This window comes from Doryrhamphus excisus, linkage group LG21, assembly GCF_037039965.1.
Source record: "Doryrhamphus excisus strain RoL-2023G ecotype Guam linkage group LG21, RoL_Dexc_Guam_v1.1, whole genome shotgun sequence".
Lineage (NCBI taxonomy): Eukaryota > Metazoa > Chordata > Actinopteri > Syngnathiformes > Syngnathidae > Doryrhamphus > Doryrhamphus excisus.
Genome location: NC_136377.1, coordinates 8,523,598 through 8,545,164, shown reverse-complemented (window position 1 = coordinate 8,545,164; position 21,567 = coordinate 8,523,598). Strand labels below are relative to the sequence as shown.

The 21,567-nt window shown below is 41.9% G+C and overlaps 1 protein-coding gene across 21 annotated transcripts in view; it reads left to right on the top strand.

Annotated features, from left to right (window-relative positions):
- Positions 1–19,917, top strand: part of nrxn2a (neurexin 2a) — a 166,881-nt gene extending 146,964 nt beyond the window's left edge. For 9 of the 21 annotated variants that reach the window (XM_078787855.1, XM_078787862.1, XM_078787861.1 and 6 more), the window contains 5 exons: positions 8,680–8,851; positions 11,299–11,388; positions 13,904–14,232; positions 17,535–17,619; positions 18,412–19,917. In XM_078787855.1, coding sequence (XP_078643981.1) covers positions 8,680–8,851; positions 11,299–11,388; positions 13,904–14,232; positions 17,535–17,619; positions 18,412–19,217 — 1,482 coding nt within the window. In that variant the 3' untranslated portion in view covers positions 19,218–19,917. The remainder of the gene's footprint in view (positions 1–8,679; positions 8,852–11,298; positions 11,389–13,903; positions 14,233–17,534; positions 17,620–18,411) is intronic. The other 12 variants (XM_078787866.1, XM_078787872.1, XM_078787870.1 and 9 more) reach the window with 3 other exon arrangements.
- The last annotated feature ends 1,650 nt before the right edge of the window (positions 19,918–21,567 follow it).

Here is a 21,567-nt window from a genome sequence, read left to right as displayed (position 1 = left end):
GGGTCACGGGGGTGCTGGAGCCTATCCCAGCTGTCTTCGGGCGAGAGGCAGTGGGGTACACCCTGGACTGGTCGCCAGCCAATCACAGGGCACATATAGACAAACAACCATTCACACTCACATTCATACCTATGGACAATTTGGAGTCACCAATTAACCTAGCATGTTTTTGGAATGTGGGAAGAAACTGGTGTACCCGGGGAAAACCCATGCATGCACCGGGAGAACATGCAAACTCCACACAGAGATCGCCGAGGGTGGAATTGAACTCGGGTGAGGCCTGCTCGCTAACAACTCGGCTGCTGTACTCAAATTTGCATCAAAATCGCAATTGCAGCATCCTAAGACAAGAAGCCCAGGCTTCCCTCTCCCTTTTCCCATACCAGCTAGTCTCTCCAACGTGTCCTGGGTCTTCCGACCAGTCCAGCAAGCCCCGAACACATCCCTCGGCATCCTGACCAAATATCCGAGCCATCTCAGGGAGGAAATTTATTTCGGCTCCTTGTACAGTATCTGTGATCTTGTCTTTTGGGTCACTCCCCAAAGCTCATGACCATAGGTGGAACGTAGAATATAGAGTTCAGCTCCCCCTTCATGACAACGGACCGATGCAGAGTCCGCATCACTGCAGACGCCGCACCAATAACCCCTGTCAATCTCCTGTTCCATCCATCTCTCACTCGTGAACAAGATAGCGTGATACTTCCTCCTCTACTTGATGCAGGATCTAAACATAAACCTCAATATAAAATATGCTCCAGAAAATATTATATTTCTGGGAGTAGGGGAAGTCCCTAACTGTAGTATATACTCTCTGAGGGAACACTCACTGTGCCATCCTTGGAGCCTGCTCTACTTTATGGGCGATGCTACCACAATCCTGTGTTACATCAAGGATGTCATTCATTTTCAATAATGATGGTAGATATTTTCTATATATTTTCCTCTCTATACAAAAGCATGAGGCCATATTTCTGAAGTGCATCACTTACTATTTTTGTTATTTCCATACAAATTTGCATGCTGAGTATGTGTCCGATCATGAATGTGATACAGTACACATATATTTTATGTATCATGTTGGGATGGTAGGTTGCACGGCAACCCAGTGGTTTGCATGCAGGCCACACAGCTAGGAGAAACTGAATGAATGACTGTTGGGATGGTAATATTAATACATGGATGCAATTCAATGACCACTTTCTGTACCTAAATTGTAGAATAGATATTTCGTAGGAGAGGCTTTGAGTGCTCTCCACTTGTCATTTTTAGTGAACAAAAGTTTAAAATAGTGTGAGCTAAAACACAAGGTGAAGTGATTAAAAAAGGAGTACACTTTGAGGTTCATTGTTGGTGAGACCCTTTTTTAATGTTAATAGTGGTTGCTCATTAAAAGCATAACAAGGAAAAGTCAAATACTTCAAATAGTCTTATTAACTGAGAAACATGTGTGGTCTTACCTTTTGTATATGAAGTACAAGCTGGAAAAACTTTGGATACTTGGGTTTCTGTCCTGTATTCTATGAGTGAATTTTACTTCAGAAGATATTAAAAACAATAGGAAAATAATATAAATATAATAAAGCTCAATGGTGGGCGGCACGGTGGTCTAGTGGTTAGTGCGCAGACCTCACAGCTAGGAGACCAGGTTTCAATTCCACCCTCGGGCATCTCTCTGTGGAGTTTGCATGTTCTCCCCGTGCACGCGTGGGTTTTCTCCGGATACTCCGGTTTCCTCCCACATTCCAAAAACATGCTAGGTTAATTGGTGACTCCAAATTGACCATAGATATGAATGTGAGTGTGAATGGTTGTTTGTCTATATGTGCCCTGTGATTGGCTGGCGACCAGTCCAGGGTGTACCCCGCCTCTCGCCCGAAGACAGCTGGGATAGGCTCCAGCACCCCCCGCGACCCTCGTGAGGAAAAAGCGGTAGAAAATGAATGAATGAAGCTCAATGGTCAAGGCTCACCTTCTTCCCATGACCATACGTCACTATATTTTCCATACATGCAGGAGCGTGAAAAAAGACATTGTCCTAACTTTCCCCCCAATATGGCATCCTTACGTACACAGTATGCACTTTGACCTTTGAATACGCTCCTACATTACGCTACGGTGCACTTTGTGTTGCATTTTAGAAGTTTCAGTTGCGGTCAGTCTACACGAAACGTGACTTGCACCTCCAAAGAAATCCTCGAGCTTCATTGACATGGATCGTTAAGGCTTTAATTGGTCGGCTTGCAGTACATTATTTCCTGTGTGTAGACGACTCGTTAAGAGCGTGGACACCCCCCCCCCCACCTCTGTGAACACTTTCTCCTCATATTTCGGTTGAACATCTATAATAAAAATGCCTGTATCAATTAGTTCAAACTGAAATAACGCTCCCGTATTTTCGCTTTAGCCATCGTATATACACAACACAGGAAGCTAACAAGTTTAGTAGTCAAGGAGAGTCATGGTTTTCTCCCAGATTTTGACCCATGGCTCATATGTTATTGGCCCATAACCCAAATATAGTAATGCAGACATAAACTGCATTATGTGAAATGCATAATGAGGAAAACAACATGTCTATAATATTAATAATAATAAATAATAAAGCACTACTTACAGTATAATAAACGATAAAAGGCCCCACACAGTGAATAGTGCACAGTGGACCTCCTCACTTATTTAGATTTGATATTTCCAACTGAAGAAGCGACAGTATGTAGCAATGCAATGTTACGTAAAAGCTAATGAGACAGAAATAAATGTTACACTGTGGAACATAATATCTTCAGATAGAAGTCTCTGTAGAGGACGTCGACTGCTTTGATCATTTGGGAGACGAGTGACAGCACAAAGATATTAGAACAGAGTGGTGCATGTGGAATTTTGTATTTTTAAAGTTTTACATTGAGCTGCCATTTCCTCCGAGAAATGAGCTTTGGATTGCTTCACAATTGGGATTAGAAGAACATTTTCACTTGCTTTTATTTACCGGCTCCCCTGCCATATTATCACAATGTTGGGTATGAAGAGTTATTTTAGCGGACCATTGGGATTAAAGATAAGACGGCTATGAATTGCCTCCACCACTGATGCAAAGTCCCACTTGGCTTTAAATATGCACTAAGAAAGATAGTCGCTGGCCTTCTGTTTTAGTCCTGACAAATGCTCTGTACCATATCAACGGCGGGCCAATGACTAGGCTGTTGGCAAGGTGAGCTTTTCAGAGGAAAGGACGTACCACAAGAGCCAACGTCCTTGTGGAGACATCACATGGTTGTCATACCTCCTATCGGCTGACACGAGCAGCTTCCTGAATTGAGCAAATTGAAGGAGTTTCATCGAAAAAGGAACTGAAGTGTGGTCGTTTGCTTTGCCAGTGCTGAAAAGGTCCTCAGGGTCATGTTTTATAATCATGTTGTATGAAGCAGAACAGAAAAATGTTGATTCCGTGCGAAGCCTTTGGCAGTCTACTCGGACTTAGGAGATATTATTATGGGCTGAATTTGACCATGAGCTAAATGAATACACACCAATTTGCTTCTTGACTCACGTAAACAGACCGATATTTGCATATTCCTCACTAGAGCACGGACCTCCACCAACGCTGTTTTAGTGGGAAATGATATTTTGCACATCTTAATGTTCAGCTCCTGCTGGATCTTGTTGTTGACTGTCTCACTCGGCCCCCAATACAAGTGGACTGTAATAACCCACATTGTGAGAGACAAAAGAATCGAGACATTCTGTATGTGTTTACTTTATATATGAATTTCCATGTCTATTCATCTTCTCTTCTGCTCTTGAAGTAGTGCTTTGGTGCAGAAAAAAGCCAAAGAAAAAGCAAATAAAACAATGCACAGTTGATACTTTGATATTCACCGACATGAGCTCCAGTGTATATGCAACAATGGTAATGGTAATGGTTTTATTTCATTTGAACATGCATCAGATTAGAATTGAATGCATCACATAATCAGTTCACAGTTCCACATGTCCAAAAGGAGTAGGAAGAAGCAAAGCTTATTAAATCCTACCCCTCCATCTGGTACTTTTACAATCAGTAACTGTTACATTTGTTCACTTCCTGCTTTCCTAATATAGTTTAAGTTTTGTTTTTTTTTCATCACGTACCGAAGTACAAGGTGATATGATCATACAATGCCATAATGGGTACCATAGTAAGTGTCAATATAGTGATATATATAGCACATCATGACTGGTTCAAGACTCTTCATCCTTGTATTTAGCAAACATCAACTGCTTGTATTGTTTCTTGAATTGGCTCATCGTTGAGGGTCTCATTGTTTGAGGGTCTTACTCAATCCATTACTGGTGATGTCATTCATGATACAGGTTTAGATACAGGTTTAGCCTTGTGGTGTTGAAATGAAGACAAAGAAAAAGCAAAATACAACCCCGAAGGTTAAGATTTTTCATGTGTCTTGAAAATATTCTTAAAATAGTTACCCCCTGTCTATATGTGCCCTGTGATTGGCTGGCGAGTCCAGGGTGTACCCCGTCTCTCGCCCGAAGACAGCTGGGATAGGCTCCAGCATACCCGCGACCCTAGTGAGGATAAGCATGATAGAAAATGGATGGATAGTTACTCCCAAGTTTTGAACTAAACTTGCCAGCCGGTCTGATGGGATTCCAGGGCAGGATTTGACCCGCTGGCTTTTGAGGTTTGCATGGTTGTATAATATATGTATAATAATATAATATAATATAACATAACATAACATAACATAACATAACATAACATAATATATAAATATAATATAATGGATCCCCTAGATTCATGATATAGCATTCACAGACCCATTTTGGTCTGATTTTTCACCCTCTCAGTCACCATAAGTCGATAATAAATATATAACTATGTGATAATACAGGTCAAATGTATAGCATAGTGTTAAAATAAGCACACAATGTTGTACATTGTACACAATGTACATGTTTGTATTTTAATACTTCACTATTAATGATTATCAAGCGTTGAAATTTCACACTCTGTTTGGTGGTCCTCCAATGCACCATACTTGCTGTGAGATGCAAAAGTGAAACATGCAATTTATTACAATCCGGTCTCAAAACATGCAGCAAAACATTAATATAGGATGGTAAGTAGTTACTGGAATGATGTAGGCTTGGATGCATAGTAAAGGAGCCTCGTACTATTGCTAGTGGCTTCAGAGTGAAGTGGAGACGGCCCCACAAGCACGGTTGTTACACTAGACCGCAACCCAATAACCCAAAAAGAAATCTTGTAATGTACTTTCAAATGCAGGCACCAAAAGGGTGTTAAATGGATGTCAGTGCCTTTAAATCTTTTTTTATGACATGTATTGAGCCAATGTTAATACCACATCGTTGGACAGAGCAAATGGCCTCTCATGCAGACTTCCTTATATGGAATAAGCTTGGAGTCGACTGTTCCAGCTTTAAAAATCCTTAGTTTCATGTTGGAGGTCTCTGAACACTTCCATATGTAACACCAACCGTGTCAGCATGAATAATTATTTCACATCCAAAAGGATTCCAGCAGGATTTTACATATGATTATAGGGTGAGTGCAAAGCTCTGAGACAGCTTTTACATCACACAGCAGCAGCCACCTTGGAGGCAGGATGAGGCACATTTCTGTCTACATAGTCAGCTTGTCATTCAATTTTGGGGCGTTTGAGGGAGGGGGAGTGATCTAATATGGCACAAATCAAGGAATAAGCTGTGGAAGAAGTGCACAAGCTTGGCACTATGCAGTGTTTAAGATATTTACACCTTGTCTGTAAAAGCTGTAAATATTGTGCTCTTTATGTGCCACAGAGGACTAGCGCATTCTTATTTCAAGTCAACGCTACACCCACCCTCTTTGCCTGTACTTTCAACTGCCTTGTTGAAGGTGCCATGCTGCAGCTGGAGTTGGGATAAAAACCCTGCAGTTTCTGCATATCTTACTTCACTCTGCATAAGAGACAAAAGACTTATGCGCGCTGAAACTTCCATATTATAATGCCTATCAAACATATGCACCGCAGCTGACATTCTTTTTATAGTCACGCCTGTCAAAGATCGCCTGTCATTGAATTTGTCATATGCAACAAACACAACCAATGGACACTTTATTAGGTACACTTGACCTGTTTTTCCTACCAGTGTGCAAATGTGTTCATCATTACTGTACAGGCAATGTGTTAAGTAACATTGTTTGTTTTGATGACTCTTCATTCCCTATTGTGCTAAAATTAGCATCATAACACCTCTGATGTTTCCTAACTTTCAGACACTTTTTCTGCCTATCTGCCTGTGTTTGAGTGACAGGAAGCAAACCTCTGGCTTGCATGTGGAGCAGTCATTAGGCACCCTCTTCCAGTGAACATCTAGAAGTCTCTCAACCCTTAATAGTGTCGAAATAGCAAACTCCTTTGTAGTCTGGTCGAATATGATAATAAGTGTATATACTATAGTGCATATATTGTTTTCATTTCTTGTTCTATGGTTATCATCACACTTTTCCTATTTGCCATTGCTGGTACCTCTATGCGGTGCCATCACCAAAAAAGCCAAAGAAAAACCAAAACACATATGTGTGACAATATATACTGACTCCACATGCCAGTTTCCAGCTTCCACCTGTATATGTGTGGACTGGGGACTCCAAATTGTCCATAGGTATGAATGTGAGTGTGAATGGTTGTTTGTCTATATGTGCCCAGTGATTGGCTGGCGACCAGTCCAGGGTGTACCCTGCCTCTCGCCCGAAGACAGCTGGGATAGGCTCCAGCATGCCCGCGACCCTCATGAGGATAAGCGGTACAGAAAATGGATGCATGGATAATATGAATATTTTTATATCAATACCTCTCTGACAATCAAAAGTGAGCATTACCATGTTTAGATGCACAAGTCGCAATGAGAACAGCCATCTAATTAGGATGCAGTTTCCCCGCCTCGTCTGCAGTTTCTTGTACAGCCATCAATAGTTTGACCTTGTGTGGCAGTCAGAGGATGCACAGGACACAAGCCACAAAGACTTGTTACCAGTGCCCCCCAAAGGCTATCGAGGGAAGCAGCTTTGACCTTTGTGGAAGGTTGTCAGCATCAGACAGGAGCAGACATAGAGAGGGTGGGTGTGGGAGAAGTTGGTCAAGCAAAGGAACAGCAGGATTGTGTCAGGAGTGATCCACATCAGGCAACTTGAGCTGGCGGCTTAGAGGAAATGATGCTGAACCCTAAAGAAAGAGCTTAACATCCTGGCCATGTCACAAAAGATCTACTTTCATTGGGCAAACAAGGTTTTGGTCTTGGCACCCTTGATGTACCCAAAGGTAGCTTTTCCCTTGTACAAATTATCTCATCTGCTATTTTGGAGCTAAAAAGGATAGAAAATATCCAACAGGGCTGTCGTCACATTTCAGGTTTACACAAAAAACATTGGACCAACTTGGATTAGAGTGCTTGGAATGATGCATTGTAGCTTAAAGTCAGGAGCAATTGTGGATTTTGCTCTAGGGCTCCCCTAGTAGATGTGAGGTGTAATTAACCTGAAGAAACTGCTGTGAAGAAAAATGTGCTAAATCAGTTAACAAAGACATGGGTAGAAGCTAAAGAAGCTTAGACGTGCAGCGGAACCTCAGGTTTTGTAATTGACCTGTTTTAGAGTATCCGTCAAACAGTAAAAATGAAAGTATTTTTCCCTTAGGAAAGATTGTTAATCCAATTAATCTAAATGTTAACATAAAACACTTTTCAAACACTTCAGTTAACCTATATCGAAGACTTGATTGTTGACAAAAACAGTGATGTGGCTCCATGGCAGGTTATTTTGGAGCCATGATCCATAAAAAGGCAAAGACTTGTTAGATTAGATTAGATTAGATTAGATTCAACTTTATTGTTATTGCTCATGTACCTTAGTAGTAAGTAAATGTAGAAAAAAATGGACAGATCTATGTAAAAAACTATAACAGGCTATGACTATAATACAGTGAGGATATGTACAGGGATATAAATGACTATAATATGGCTATTGTAGATTATACAGATTATAAACAGTATGGATGTGACAATATATAATAACAGTAATATGTACAGTATTGCAATGAAGTGACTAGAGTATGGCTATTGCAGATTATATAAATTATAAACAGTATGATCTATGAATGCAACAAGATATTACAGTAATATGTACAACAGTGCAATATGTACAATAGTGCAATGAAGTAGTGCAATGAAGTGAACTACAGAGTCAACCGGGGATGATGTCACGGCAGGGTGACCGATCTGGGCGACAATGACTTCCGGCTACGGTTTCTAGTTGAGAGCATGCTAATAGGCACATTTTGTAATAAAGATTGTTTTGGCGGCCATTTCATCCACCTTGCTGTCGGAGAGAAATTGGCAGCTATGTTTCTGTCAGTCTACCCCAAGGCAGCTGTGACTACAGATATAGATGACCGTACTCCTCACTATTAGTGTGTGACTGAGGAGTGAACCGAGGCAGTGTAAAGAACCGAAGCAACAATTTGGCGAAAACTGGGGTGTTTGAAAACCAAGGTTCCGGTGCGGGGATGGGAAAGGCCCCAGCGCACTTGTTAAGGATAAGCATCAGACAATGAATGAATGATACAATATGTGTTTTGGCGACGGTGGTGTTCATTACTCACTCGTTGTCATCTGCAGGATGAAGGCAAAATTGGCGTCATCTTCAATGTAGGCACCGATGACATCACCATTGACGAGCCAGCTGTCATAGTCAATGACGGCAAGTACCACGTTGTACGCTTCACACGCAGCGGGGGCAACGCCACCCTCCAGGTGGATAACCATCCAGTCATTGAACGCTACCCTCCAGGTAAGACTACTGCCTGCGAATGTCTGCCGTTTGGAAGCCTGTTTACTTCACATCAGTCTCTGAATGACTGGATGTTGTAATTCACCGTTGTCACTTGTGTGTCACGCTCTAAAGCTATCTATTAAGTTGCCACCCACATACCCATTATGGACTTTCCATGTTGCATAAACAATTTAATAATGTGATACTGATACACTTGCCTAAAGCTGTCTGGCTAGGTACAGTATATGGACTTTCATCAGTTGCTCTCATTCCTGCAAAATGCAAACATCCTTATGTGCAGTACATTGTAAAAAAAAAAAACAGTTAATATTGACAATTATGCCGAAATTTTGCCTCGGTTTGCGTACATTTAACGTTTAGCATACAATATGCCGCCCATCTTGTGGTGTTATCAATATACTGCATTAGCCTAACTGTTTTCTTAATGTACTTTGATCACAAAATGTCCTTAGCTTGCAAAATTGCAACGTCATCAGTGGTTGACTGTTAAAAATGTCCACACATTACCCACAATATGCTTAAAACAATTCTAAATTCAGTTTCAATGGGACTCTTGCACAGGCTGGGTCTGTGTGCTTGGGCCTTAAAAAAGACGAATGAAAGCACCAAATGGACATTTAAGGTTACTTTTACCTTCACTGAAGATGTGACTGTTCCCAAAGGCATGACAGCAAGTAGCGGCGAGTTCAACTCTCCTCCAATTCCTGTCTTGTCATGAGTTATTTCTTGAATTAAATAGTGTTTCTTACCTTCTTTATCAAATGTTAGCTTTCTTGGGCTCCACTTTAGCCTTATTGAGGTGAAGTCAACAAATAACTCACGGCAAAACAAGAAGGTGGCCTGGAAGAGGTCTTTAGTGAAGGTAAAAATGAGCTTAAATGTTCATTAATCACTTTCATTCATTATTAATATGTATTTAAATGCATTTTGAATTAATTTCTGCTTATAAACAATAATTTTGTGTTGACATTTGGTGTTGACACAACCTTCTGGAAAAAAAATAATGATGCTAATCAAGGTTCCTCAGTATTCTAAAAATGAACACCAACGCCGTCTACTACTGTTTGTGCACAAAAGGAAAACTTCTTAAATAAATTGATATTCTCACAAAGACTTAAGGGCATTGAGAAGAAATAATGTGATGAGTGGCACTGCACATTGTTATTGACCCGCGCTGCCGCTCCATTCAAACACAGGCAAAAAAAACCCCGAACTTGTCGAAACCTCATTTTAAACCCAAAAGGGATGAAGGCTCGCCCGCTTGTGTACTCGTGTACCTAATTTTCATGCAGATTGGAAAAGAAAAAGTCAAGCTACCATTGTGTAATCACGATGGGCTGCTCTTCAACCTCCTCTGACCCCAACCGACCCCCCTACTGAGCAGGTGCAGCGGCATGCACGGCTGCAGGAAGTTCCCACTCCTGCCTCCAGCTGCAAACAAAATTCTTTTACGATCTCTTTATCACATCATTGGAAGGAGTCTAGAATATAAAGGCAATATTCATCGCTTGCTGTAAAGCTTGAACATGGTCTAAGCGATTTAAGGTGTCATGTATGCTGCCTCCTCTTCCATGTTCCAGCATAATCCTAATCCTATTTATATATGCATTACTAGCCCACCACCAACCAACCCACCGCCAACACTGTCTGACATTGGGATGTTTACTTTGACTTTATTAGATACATGCATGTATTCATTCATGTATGGGTGCCATGCATTCCTGTGTTAACCAACACAAATATTTAATATATGGACTTTTCATTGGGCAGAGACAGGGTGTCCCAAAAAATGCATACATACTTTAAATAATTGTAAACGAGCTTGAGTCCAAACACCGCTGTGGAATCATGTATACATTTTTTGGGACAGCCTGTATATGTATCAATTGTTGGACTTTATTAGCTCAATTATTAACACTTCATTCGTTATTCGCACGTCATGATTCTAACATGTAATGTGAGTAATGTGAATTTAGTAGGATTTTGTACAAAAACATATGCTGTAATTGGTAGAAAACTCTTCAAATGTTATTATGTATTAAGTATTTTTTTCATAAAGAATGTGCATGTTTCTGCATGATTTCCAACTAAATATGAAGTGTCAGCAATAATGTTTCTGTTTCTGCATTTGGTATATTTAAATGTCTGACTGTCCTGATTGCTTTGTTTTTCATGCTGCTAACTGAATTAACCTTATTCTTTTTTGTATGAAGTACAAAGTATAAACCAGCTATAATAATACTAACTAGTGTAGCTATAAATAGCCTAAACTTGCCATCTCTCATTATAAAAACATAAATAACCCTAAGTAAGGATTTAATATTCAACTGTAAGATGATAACTTGTTAAAGCTGTTAGCCGTTATTATAACTCTGTTTCTAACTCTGTGATCTTTCAGCTTGCAGACTTTTAACCTTTAACCTGTCTCTCCAAATTCTCTGAAGGACACTTTGATAATGAGCGACTGGCTATTGCTAGGCAAAGAATCCCGTACCGACTCGGTCGGGTAGTTGACGAGTGGCTACTCGATAAAGGTAAAAACCAAAATAATTGATTGGTTAATTAATCCTTGAACTAACTAGTGAATAACCTTTCCCCACCACCAGAGGTGCAGCACCACAAGACAAGTATAACAAGGATGGCTTTATACAAATGTACACCACCCACCATTTTAATTGGACTTTATACTGCCTGTCACTGACCCAGTCACCCAGTACTAAAAAAAAAAACACACACAAAAATTGTCACCAATTTCTAGACGTTTTTCTTCCTTGTCACCCTTGCCCCTTGTGGACCAGCTGCACTCTTAACAAGATTTTAAACAAATGAACTAAAAACACATAACCCATGCCTAACCCCCCCCCCCCCCCCCCCCCCCATAGCCCCTCTTAACCACTGATTTAACTTACGAGGGAGTATTAGGGCCACATTGAAGAGAAAATAATAATAGTAATAGAACTTTTGAGAAAAAAGGTTATATTTTTTCTTGAAAAAAGTGGTAATATTACAAGGATATGTACTTAAAAGTCATAAGTCATTTCACAAGAAGAGAGTCATAATATAATAGAAGAATTTGTTTATTTCTTAGAAAACAGACATTCTGATAGAATAGGAAATAATCACAATTGTACAGAGTACAGAATAAGACAAAAAGTCATATTCTTACATTAACAAGCTAACAAACATTTTTATTTATTTTTGTCTTAATGGTATAAAGTTGATATATTATGGAGAAAAATATATACAGTTCAGTTGTAGGAGTGGTTAGCATGCAGGCCAAACATGGGTTTGATTCCTCGGGCATCTCCGTGTGGAGTTGACCCAGTGTGGAGGCATGTTCTCCCCGTGCGTGTGTGGGTTTTCTCCAGGTTTTCTTCCTCCCACATACCCCGCCTCTCACCCAAACGCAACTGGGATAGGCTACCTTAGTGGCATAGAAAATGGATGGATGGATAATTGTAAGGCAATAAAATCGTAATATTACATGAAAGATAAAAAATCAGTTTTACATTAGTATTATTAGAATACTTATTAGTTTGCAAGAATACAATATATTACATCAGTTTTCCTCCCACATTCCAAAAACATGCTAGGTTAATTGGCGACTCCAAATTGTCCATAGGTATGAATGTGAGTGTGAATGGTTGTTTGTCTATATGTGCCCTGTGATTGGCTGGCGACCAGTCCAGGGTGTACCCCACCTCTCGCCCGAAGACAGCTGGGATAGGCTCCAGCACCCCCCACGACCCTTGTGAGGAAAAGCGGTAGAAAATGAATGAATGAATGAATGAATGAACGTACATTTTCCTCCCACATTCCAAAAACATGCTAGGTTAATTGGTGACTCCAAATTGTCCATAGGTATGAATGTGAGTGTGAATGGTTGTCTGTCTATATGTGCCCTGTGATTGGCTGGCAACCAGTCCAGAGTGTACCCTGCTGCTCGCCCAAAGTCAGCTGGGATAGGCTCCAGCATGCCCGTGACCCTCATGAAAATGAATAAATGAATGAATTTTGTAATTTTACGTGAATAATATGTAGCAAAAGAGTAATATTATATATGAACATTTTGTGTGTTTGAACAAAATGCACTGAAATCACCTGAATTTTAAACATACTTGTTACTTGTTGATTAATATATAGCATGACTTTTTACTGTGTTTTGAAAAGGCATACAGTATGAAAATAACAACATTGTTCTCATGATATTACAACTTCTTCTTGTTATTTTAAGAATTTTTTCCCGTTTCAATGTGGCCATAATACTCCTCCGTATTAACTAGATGTGTAACTGTGTGTAATAAATTGTTTTCTAATCTTTTAAAAATGCTGTGCTAACTCTTTGACTCGTGACAGTAAAATGTGAAATAAACTCCCGATGAAATGCAAACTTCTGGATGTGATCGCCCTAAGTGATGAGCGTTCCCCTCCCCGTGTTCCCAGAGGCCTCGTGTTGTTGGCTTCCTGTGTGACCATGTCACAATCCCCCAGCTCCACTAGAGCCTGTGACAAAAGAGCCCTGACAGGCTGCTGAAATGGATCACTGTTTGCAGCCCCTTTGCTAATAAGTATTCTCCTGAAACGGGCCCATTACTGCGGTCCTCTCTCTGATGTAGCTTATCAGTGTAGCTGCTGTCAGCGGTGCTGTTACAAGACATTGTCCCTCTCTGGAGGTAAAACAATCGGACTGGAGGGGAACTCACAGCGCTGCGTGTTTTTAATAGCTGCTGAAGTCACTAGTCAGTGGAGTTTAGCCTCCATTATTTGGCTTTTTCACTGTGCTAAAGTCTATAAAATGACTTCTTCATTGTAAAGGTTACATAAATACCCTGCTCTTTACATACAGTAAGAACTATAAATGTGCATTATCAAAACACATAAATAGGGATTTAAACATAACCCGTTTATTGTGACCTGCATGATTCAAGTTAGAAACCCTAAATCACTAAATATCACTAACCTTCGGGGTGCAACTCTCACATGACTTTTTCATATCTGCTTTACCTATTTCTGTCCCTTTCTATCAACCTCTCTCTGCCTGGCTTGTAGGGAGACAGCTGACCATCTTTAACAGCCAAGCCGCCATTAAAATTGGCGGCCAGGACAAGGGTCGGCCCTTCCAGGGTCAGATCTCCGGCCTGTACTACAACGGGCTGCAGGTGCTCAAACTGGCGGCTGAGAACGACCCCAGCGTGGAGGTGGAAGGCAACCTTCGTCTGGTGGGCGATGCGCTCTCCGTGTTGACCACCGACACCACGTCCGCCACACCGTTGGCGGTCTCTGACATGTCCACCACCATCATGGAGACCACCACTACAATGGCGACCACCACCACCCGTAGGCAGCGGTCACCCAGCTTGAGGGAGAGCATCTCTAAGGTCAGACTTCCAGTAGTTCGAACCTGCCAAACGACATTTGAGAAAACACAACAAGAAACAGTCAAACTAAACAGGCACATGCTAATGCTCCGCAGTGTCCACTTCTTTCCGCCCACGAGTTGCTAGGTAGCATTCATGATGTGTCATCATAGTGTGCCCAGTAAAACAATACAAAAAAAATGGCACACGAATCAAGCCCACTACTGTATGTTGTTTCTTTGGCGACAGGGGAGCAAAATCAGCAGAAAACAGACAAGGAGATGTGATAGAAACAAATTCAGATTGTTTAGTTCAAAGACAGCGGTATGAGACACATTTTTTTCATTCATTCATTCATTTTCTACCGCTTATCCTCACGAGGGTTGCGGAGGTGCTGGGGCCTATCCCAGCTGTCTTTGGGCGAGAGGCAGGGTCCACCCTGGACTGGTCACCAGCCAATCACAGGGCACATATAGACAAACAACCATTCACACTCACATTCATCCATCCATCCATCCATCCATTTTCCTCCGCTTGTCCAGGTCCGGGTCACAGGGGCAGCAGTCTTAGTAGGGAAGCCCAGACTTCACACTCACATTCATCCATCCATCCATCCATTTTCCTCCGCTTGTCCGGGTCCGGGTCACAGGGGCAGCAGTCTTAGTAGGGAAGCCCAGACTTCCCGGTCCCCGGCCACCTCCTCCAGCTCCACCGGGAGGACACCAAGGCTTTCCCAGGCCAGCTGTGAGACATAGTCCCTCCAGCGTGTCCTAGGTCTGCCCCGGGGCCTTCTCCCGGCTGGGCATGCCCGGAACACCTCACCAGGGAGATGCCCAAGCCACCTCAACTGACTCCCCTGAAGGAGAAGCGGCTCTACTCTGAGCCCCTCCCGGATGGCTGAGCTCCTCACCCTATCTCTTAGGGTGAGTACTCACATTCATACCTATGGACAATTTGGAGTCACCAATTAACCTAGCATGTTTTTGGAATGTGGGAGGAAACCGGAGTACCCGGAGAAAACCCACGCATGCACGGGGAGAACATGCAAACTCCACACAGAGATGGCCGAGTGTGGAATTGAACTCCAAGCTGTGTGGCCTGCTTGTTAACCACTCATCCGCCATGCAGCCACACATTTTTTTTACTACTACATATAACTAGTTTGTTTCGGTGTTATTTATGTATATTTTTATAAACATTACTCTGTTTTCAATGTCCCTTTTTATGCTGTGCACTTAGACATTCCTTTGTGCTGCTGCAGAAATTCATGGAAACACAATGGAGTCGTTATACTGTGAGGTTTTAGAATCAATGGCACATTATGCAGCGAAATATTCAGAGGGAAAGTCAAATTTAAAAAAAAGAAATCCCTCATTGTGGGGCTCAAGTATTATGACTAATTCAAATTTCAGGGTCTGAGACTCACAGGAGGATTAACGGTGATGTCTATTGTGTTTGGGTTCCACTGCATATGAAAGCTTGCAGTGTTTAACTGGTGCTGAAGGCCAAAGGTGCCCTTAGAGCTTGAAATTGGCCTCAAAGTTACAACTAATAACTCCAGCGCTAATAACATTACAGTTGTCCAGCATCTATTACGTGTCTGCGCTGCAGTATGGTGACCAAACATCCTGTTTTCGCAGGACATGTCTCGTTTTCACATCCTGTCCTGGCTCTCGTAGGGTTTTGAACGGTACTAGTGCCCCTGAGAGACGGCTTTTTAGGTTAGTGTTAGCAAAAGCAGTAAAAGGTTAAAGAAAAAGCAAAACCTATGGCATACTGTAAATTAGAAAAAAAATCATCAGTATGACCCAAAGTTTGTGATGGAAATAAAGTTGTGCATATTACCTGGGTTCGATTTCCCCCTCGGGCATCTCTGTGTGGAGTTTGCATGTTCTCCCCGTGCATGCGTGGGTTTTCTCCGGGTACTCCGGTTTCCTCCCACATTCCAAAAACATGCTAGGTTAATTGGTGACTCCAAATTGTCCATAGGTATGAATGTGAGTGTGAATGGTTGTTTGTCTATATGTGCCCTGTGACTTGCTGGCGACCAGTCCAGGGTGAGGCGGGGTACACCCTGGTCTTGTCTGAAGACAGCTGGGATAGGCTCCAGCATGCCACCGACCCTTGTGAGTATAGAAAATGAATGAATGAATAACCAGGGAAAATTTAAGACATAAATAAAAATGCATCTGGTGTGTTTTGCAATCAGTGTGTTCCAGTAGTAGGGGGGAGCAGAGGTGGCGGACAGGAAGTGGAACATGAACGTTCAGACTTGAGTGTTAGCTTGTTGTGTGTTGTAGCCACAACAATAGTCTGTCTTGTTGTTGTTGTTATTATTGTGTCTGTTGTGAGATCATTTAAACCTGCAATATAAAGCTGTTGTTCCTGCGATCATTTTTATGCTTAGAAAGTAAATTTGCTAAAACATGCATGTTCACAACAGCATGATTTATTTATGAATATACATTTGAAAAGTTGTGACAGACAAACAGCAAAATTCATCTCCTATGATGTGAGGGACGACTGTATGATATTTTTCTATCCATACAGAGAAAGCATACTTTAAATGTATTGAAATTATAAGGCATCTTTGAGTTAACTTCATTACCGGGCCAGGTGTCATCAAAATATGGTCACCCTACGCTACAGTAAAGACATACCCATCTCGAATATGCAATGGAATAGAATATAGTATATTTACCTGAACAGTAAATATGTTTGTAGTCATTATTGGATTAACGTTTTTCAGCATATTTTGACAACAAGATTTGAAGTAATGCTTCAAAGCTGCTGCTACTGGATTTCAGCAGGTTTCATTTGCATTTTTCTTGTCTGGTGCCCCTTTTACCTTTTAAATTGCCTTTCATATATTTTCAATTTATCCAAGTGAACCGGCAATTCGCTGCTCAGCTCAGGTTTATACTCAGTCTCTGTGCAACCCTAAGCCTCTTTCTGCACAAAACGAAAAACATCGATTTAGCGTGAGGTAATTTGTTATTGCGGTATTGTATGTACAGATGTACAGATGCAGGCTTCATAATGATAAACTCTGTTTAGCTGGGCACTCATTTTCTTTCGTGGAGCTCTTCCTTTGTTTATGGACACAAAATGTCCACCAAGGGGGCAAAGAATGAAAAGCAGCTGAATATGCGAACATTATCTATTTGTTCTCTCACCAGCATCGCTCCCAGCTAAAAACACTGAAGTGGCACATTCTAAGACACTGCAGTGTTTCTTCTTCATAAGCCACACACCCGCAGAGTGCAGCTATCAGTGGCACTGAGAGTTTGTTAAATCAGCTTTTTTTTTTTTTTCACACACAGCCTCAAAACTCTGATGATATTCTGGTGGCATCAGCCGAGTGTCCAAGTGATGATGAAGACCTGGAAGAATGTGAACCAGGAACAGGTGGGTCTTCTATGGTAATAATAGAGGTGTTAAAGTGAGGGACTTACACATGGGCACACATTCTTTAAAGGTTTTGAAACGATGTGTTTTTGCATGTTGCTGTCGGGTGCGTCGTCTGCAGAACCAAATAACCAAAAACATTGGCATCAGCATCTGGAGCCATTAAGAGTTAATGATAAGATAGCAGAGCAACATATTTTTTTTTTTGCAATATTTTGTTGTTGACAGCATAAAAGCACCTCAAAGACTGAAATACAACAACTGAGATGGTGGTACCCGTGCATAGCGAAGCACCGCATGCTCTTTGTGTATAATAAAACATCTATTTACATACAGCAGATCAGTTGCATGGGGTACACTAGCTTTATTTTTGGTGCATTTTGGATTTTTTTTTTTAATGAGATGGGTTCCTCCTTAGTGTCAATGATGTTGACATAAATGGTCCTCCCATTTATGTGTATAAAACCTGTCCTGTCCTGTGTTTGTTACTTGCTTCCAGGGGCTGTCTTGTGTGTTTGTGTCCTTACTGCACACCCACACATGTACTCTGCATAAGGCCCACAGACTTATATGGCCAAGTGGTGGCTTTCATTTGTTGCAGTAAATGTTGAATAGCCTCGTAATGTCAAATGATCATTATAAAGAAACTATCACTTAATGGTAATTTATTCTTGGTTGATATTCTACTTAATGAACAGATTGTGCCTCAAACATAATGAGCACAACTGTTCAGGCAGAATTTGAATGCTGTTCTAATTTAGGATCCCCCTACCTTTTCTGTTTCCCTTTTAGGAGGTGAATTAGTGTTGCCTATTATAACAGTGGATTCCCTTGAGCCCCCATCCATCGCCACCCGTTACCCTGTCATCCCTCCTCCCCCTACCCTCCTATCCCCCTTCGAAACCACCAAAGAGTCCATGATACTACCCCCTCACCCCTCCTGCCCCCCGGACCAGGAGGACTGTGGCGAGCCGGTGGAGGTCTCGGCCTTCGGCTCCGGGGAGATGACGGAATCAGATGACGAGGACTTTTACAATAATAACAACTCCCCTTTGGTCACTGACAGGACAGTCCTTCCGCCACCTCCCTCCGCAGGCGAGGGCGGCGTCCAGAAACCCCGCCCCTTACCCCCTTATGTTCCCACCACCAACCCTGACCAGCTCCACATCCCCGCAGGCAAAATGAACACCCGTGACCAGGTGCTTCTGCCCCCTGCTCCCCCATCCTCCCGAAACACACCGGGACTAACTTACCCCCCCAATTTTCCCCATGTGCCCACAGCCGACCCCACAGCCTCCGACGAAAAGAGCCAACCGGGCGCCGTGGAGGTGATCAGGGAGTCGAGTAGCACCACGGGGATGGTGGTTGGTATCGTGGCTGCTGCTGCTCTCTGCATTCTAATCCTCCTCTATGCCATGTACAAGTACCGCAACCGGGACGAGGGCTCCTACCCAGCAGACCAGAGCCACAATTTTGCCAACAATTTTGCGGTGGAAGGCAACGGCACGGTGGTCAAAGACAAAAGCACAGCAACGGCCTCTGTGGCCAAGGCAATCACAAAGGGCAAAAAGAACAAGGACAAAGAATATTACGTATGAATAGGCGGGCGAGGACTGAGAGGATAAGAGGGTACTCCACTTTCAACTCACATGTATTTCTTTTTTTTTTATTATTCTGGTTGACCATCAAAGACATTTCACAGGTCACTTAAGGCAACCGTGCAATGTAGGCTGCAGCTCACACTAACATTTCCCTCACAGCTCCACTAATGCTCTCATTCGGCATCCAGCTCTTGCTAGTACATCATTTTTATGTGTTAACAAGCTAGACGGAGACGTATATCTGGTGGTGCTGTCTGTACTAGTATGCAGTAGCAGATATGACGCCATGAAAGGAAGCAAGCTAGATTTGCCTCAGTGTTCTGTCAACTGTCTTAAGTCTTAATATCCCCCATTATCATACAGTGGAAAGTGAACACAGCCCTGTTAAAATAGCAATTTTATTTTTTATATGTGCAATATGCGTGAAAAATCAGAATGGCACATTTTGATTTAACAAAAGTGCTCCTAATCTTTTAGATCAGTGGTTGTCAACTGGTTTGGCTGTGGGACCAACCAACACCCACAATAAAAAGCAGTGATCCAAATTGCAGAGATTTTGTTAAACTAATTTTTTAACTTATTTTGAAGAGGCAAGAATCATTACATTACAATTAATTTTATTTGTTTCTAAGGCAAGGCTCTGTGAGCCACTTTTGGGTCTTGACCCACCGGTTGAGAATCCTGTTGTAGATGACGCCGGCATCCTATTGGATTTAGGTCTGAGCTTTGGTTTTAATTTTCTTTAAAAATGTGACATTCCTCTTCAGCTTCACCTTTGCAGTACAATTCTGAGAAGTGAACATATAGTAATTACATACTACTCAACTGATTTGGTTTTGCGAGCAATTGGCCTTGACCTTAAGGAGGTAACAAGGTGAAAAATCTATTTGCGGCAAACCACATTGAGTCGTATGTCAAATTAAAGCTTTCTAGATATGCAGTCACTTTGGAGCTTTGGAGCTTTTTACGTGTTATCATGTTTAGGACAAGAATCAGGTCTGCCCCTGGCCAAACTTGGGCCCAAAGCAGAATTTTAGTTTTTTTCTCTACTGCCTTGGGCTGGCTAGGCACTCGATGCCTCACGGCAGAGATGCACATGCTTTATACATTTGCCAAGAATACACCTCCTTGTCCCCAGTGCAATATTCTGCGTGTTGAAGGAGTGGCCCGAATCAAATGTCAATTTGGATTTTGGATCATTTTCATCACATGGTCTCCAAACTTACTGGACATATGGTAACTAGATAGCTCATCTGATTTATTTTGGCCTTAAAGAGGACCTATTATACTCATTTTCAGGACTTTGTATTGAGTTATGGATTCCTGTAGAGCAGCTACACACAATAACCCGCACAGAAAGCTTTCTAGATCTTCCAGACTCTGGCATTTTCTTGGATTTCCTGCCTCCCTCCCAAACGGTCTGTGTAGTTTACTCCAACCCGGGCCCTCATTCGAGCCCACAGCGCTGTGATTGGTCACACTCCCAGGGACTTCTGGAACAGTAGGGCCCCGTCCACCTCGAGTGCAGGCAATCTGCAGCCCATATAAGGAAGTCCTGGTTCAGTAGAACTCTGCGTCAAATGCAGAGCCTTCCAAAACTAATTTCAGGGCTCACTTCCAAATGTGCAAATCTCATTATCTGAAGCTTTGGCATGGTGTAACACAGGAATACAACATTGTAACAATATTTAGAGGCCAGAAAAGAGGAAAAACATAATAGGTCCCCTTTAAGGAGTTGCCTATGTTTAACGTTTACCAATAACTAAACAAAAATGTACTGAAGGCAACCCACGTCAAATGATACTTCAAATGAAACCCCTAGATGAGGGCTTTTCAAATCTGTAATTATTATGTCAAATGCCCTCATATGATGACACAATAAGCAAAAAACATGTCACTAAACTCCCTCGCTTAGTAAACTCACTCACTTTTTCTACTTGAAAGAAACCTGGTATTATAACAGGAGGGTGTTCACTTTCTATATCCACTGTACATGAAGCAGAACAGTCACAGTTGCTGACTTTCTGTCGTAGAAGAGCAAAGGACACTGCATTTGTGACCAGACTCCAAAAAAGGGAAGCCTTTTATTAAAAAAGACATCATCAGACATCTTCAGCCTCCATGTTGCATAATGTGTGTCTAAAGCCCTCCCCAGCCTGCCCTGCCTCTGTCCGCAAGAGATGATACTTGGATGAAAAATAGAGGATTTTTTTTAAAAAAGGAAGTGAACATGCACTCTGGCTGGTGAGCCTTACACTACGACGGATGGAAACCATTTATTTGTGTGTGGTCGATGTCGCGTTTCATTCCAATTAGGGGTAAATGTGGCAGGTATATCTCTGTAAAC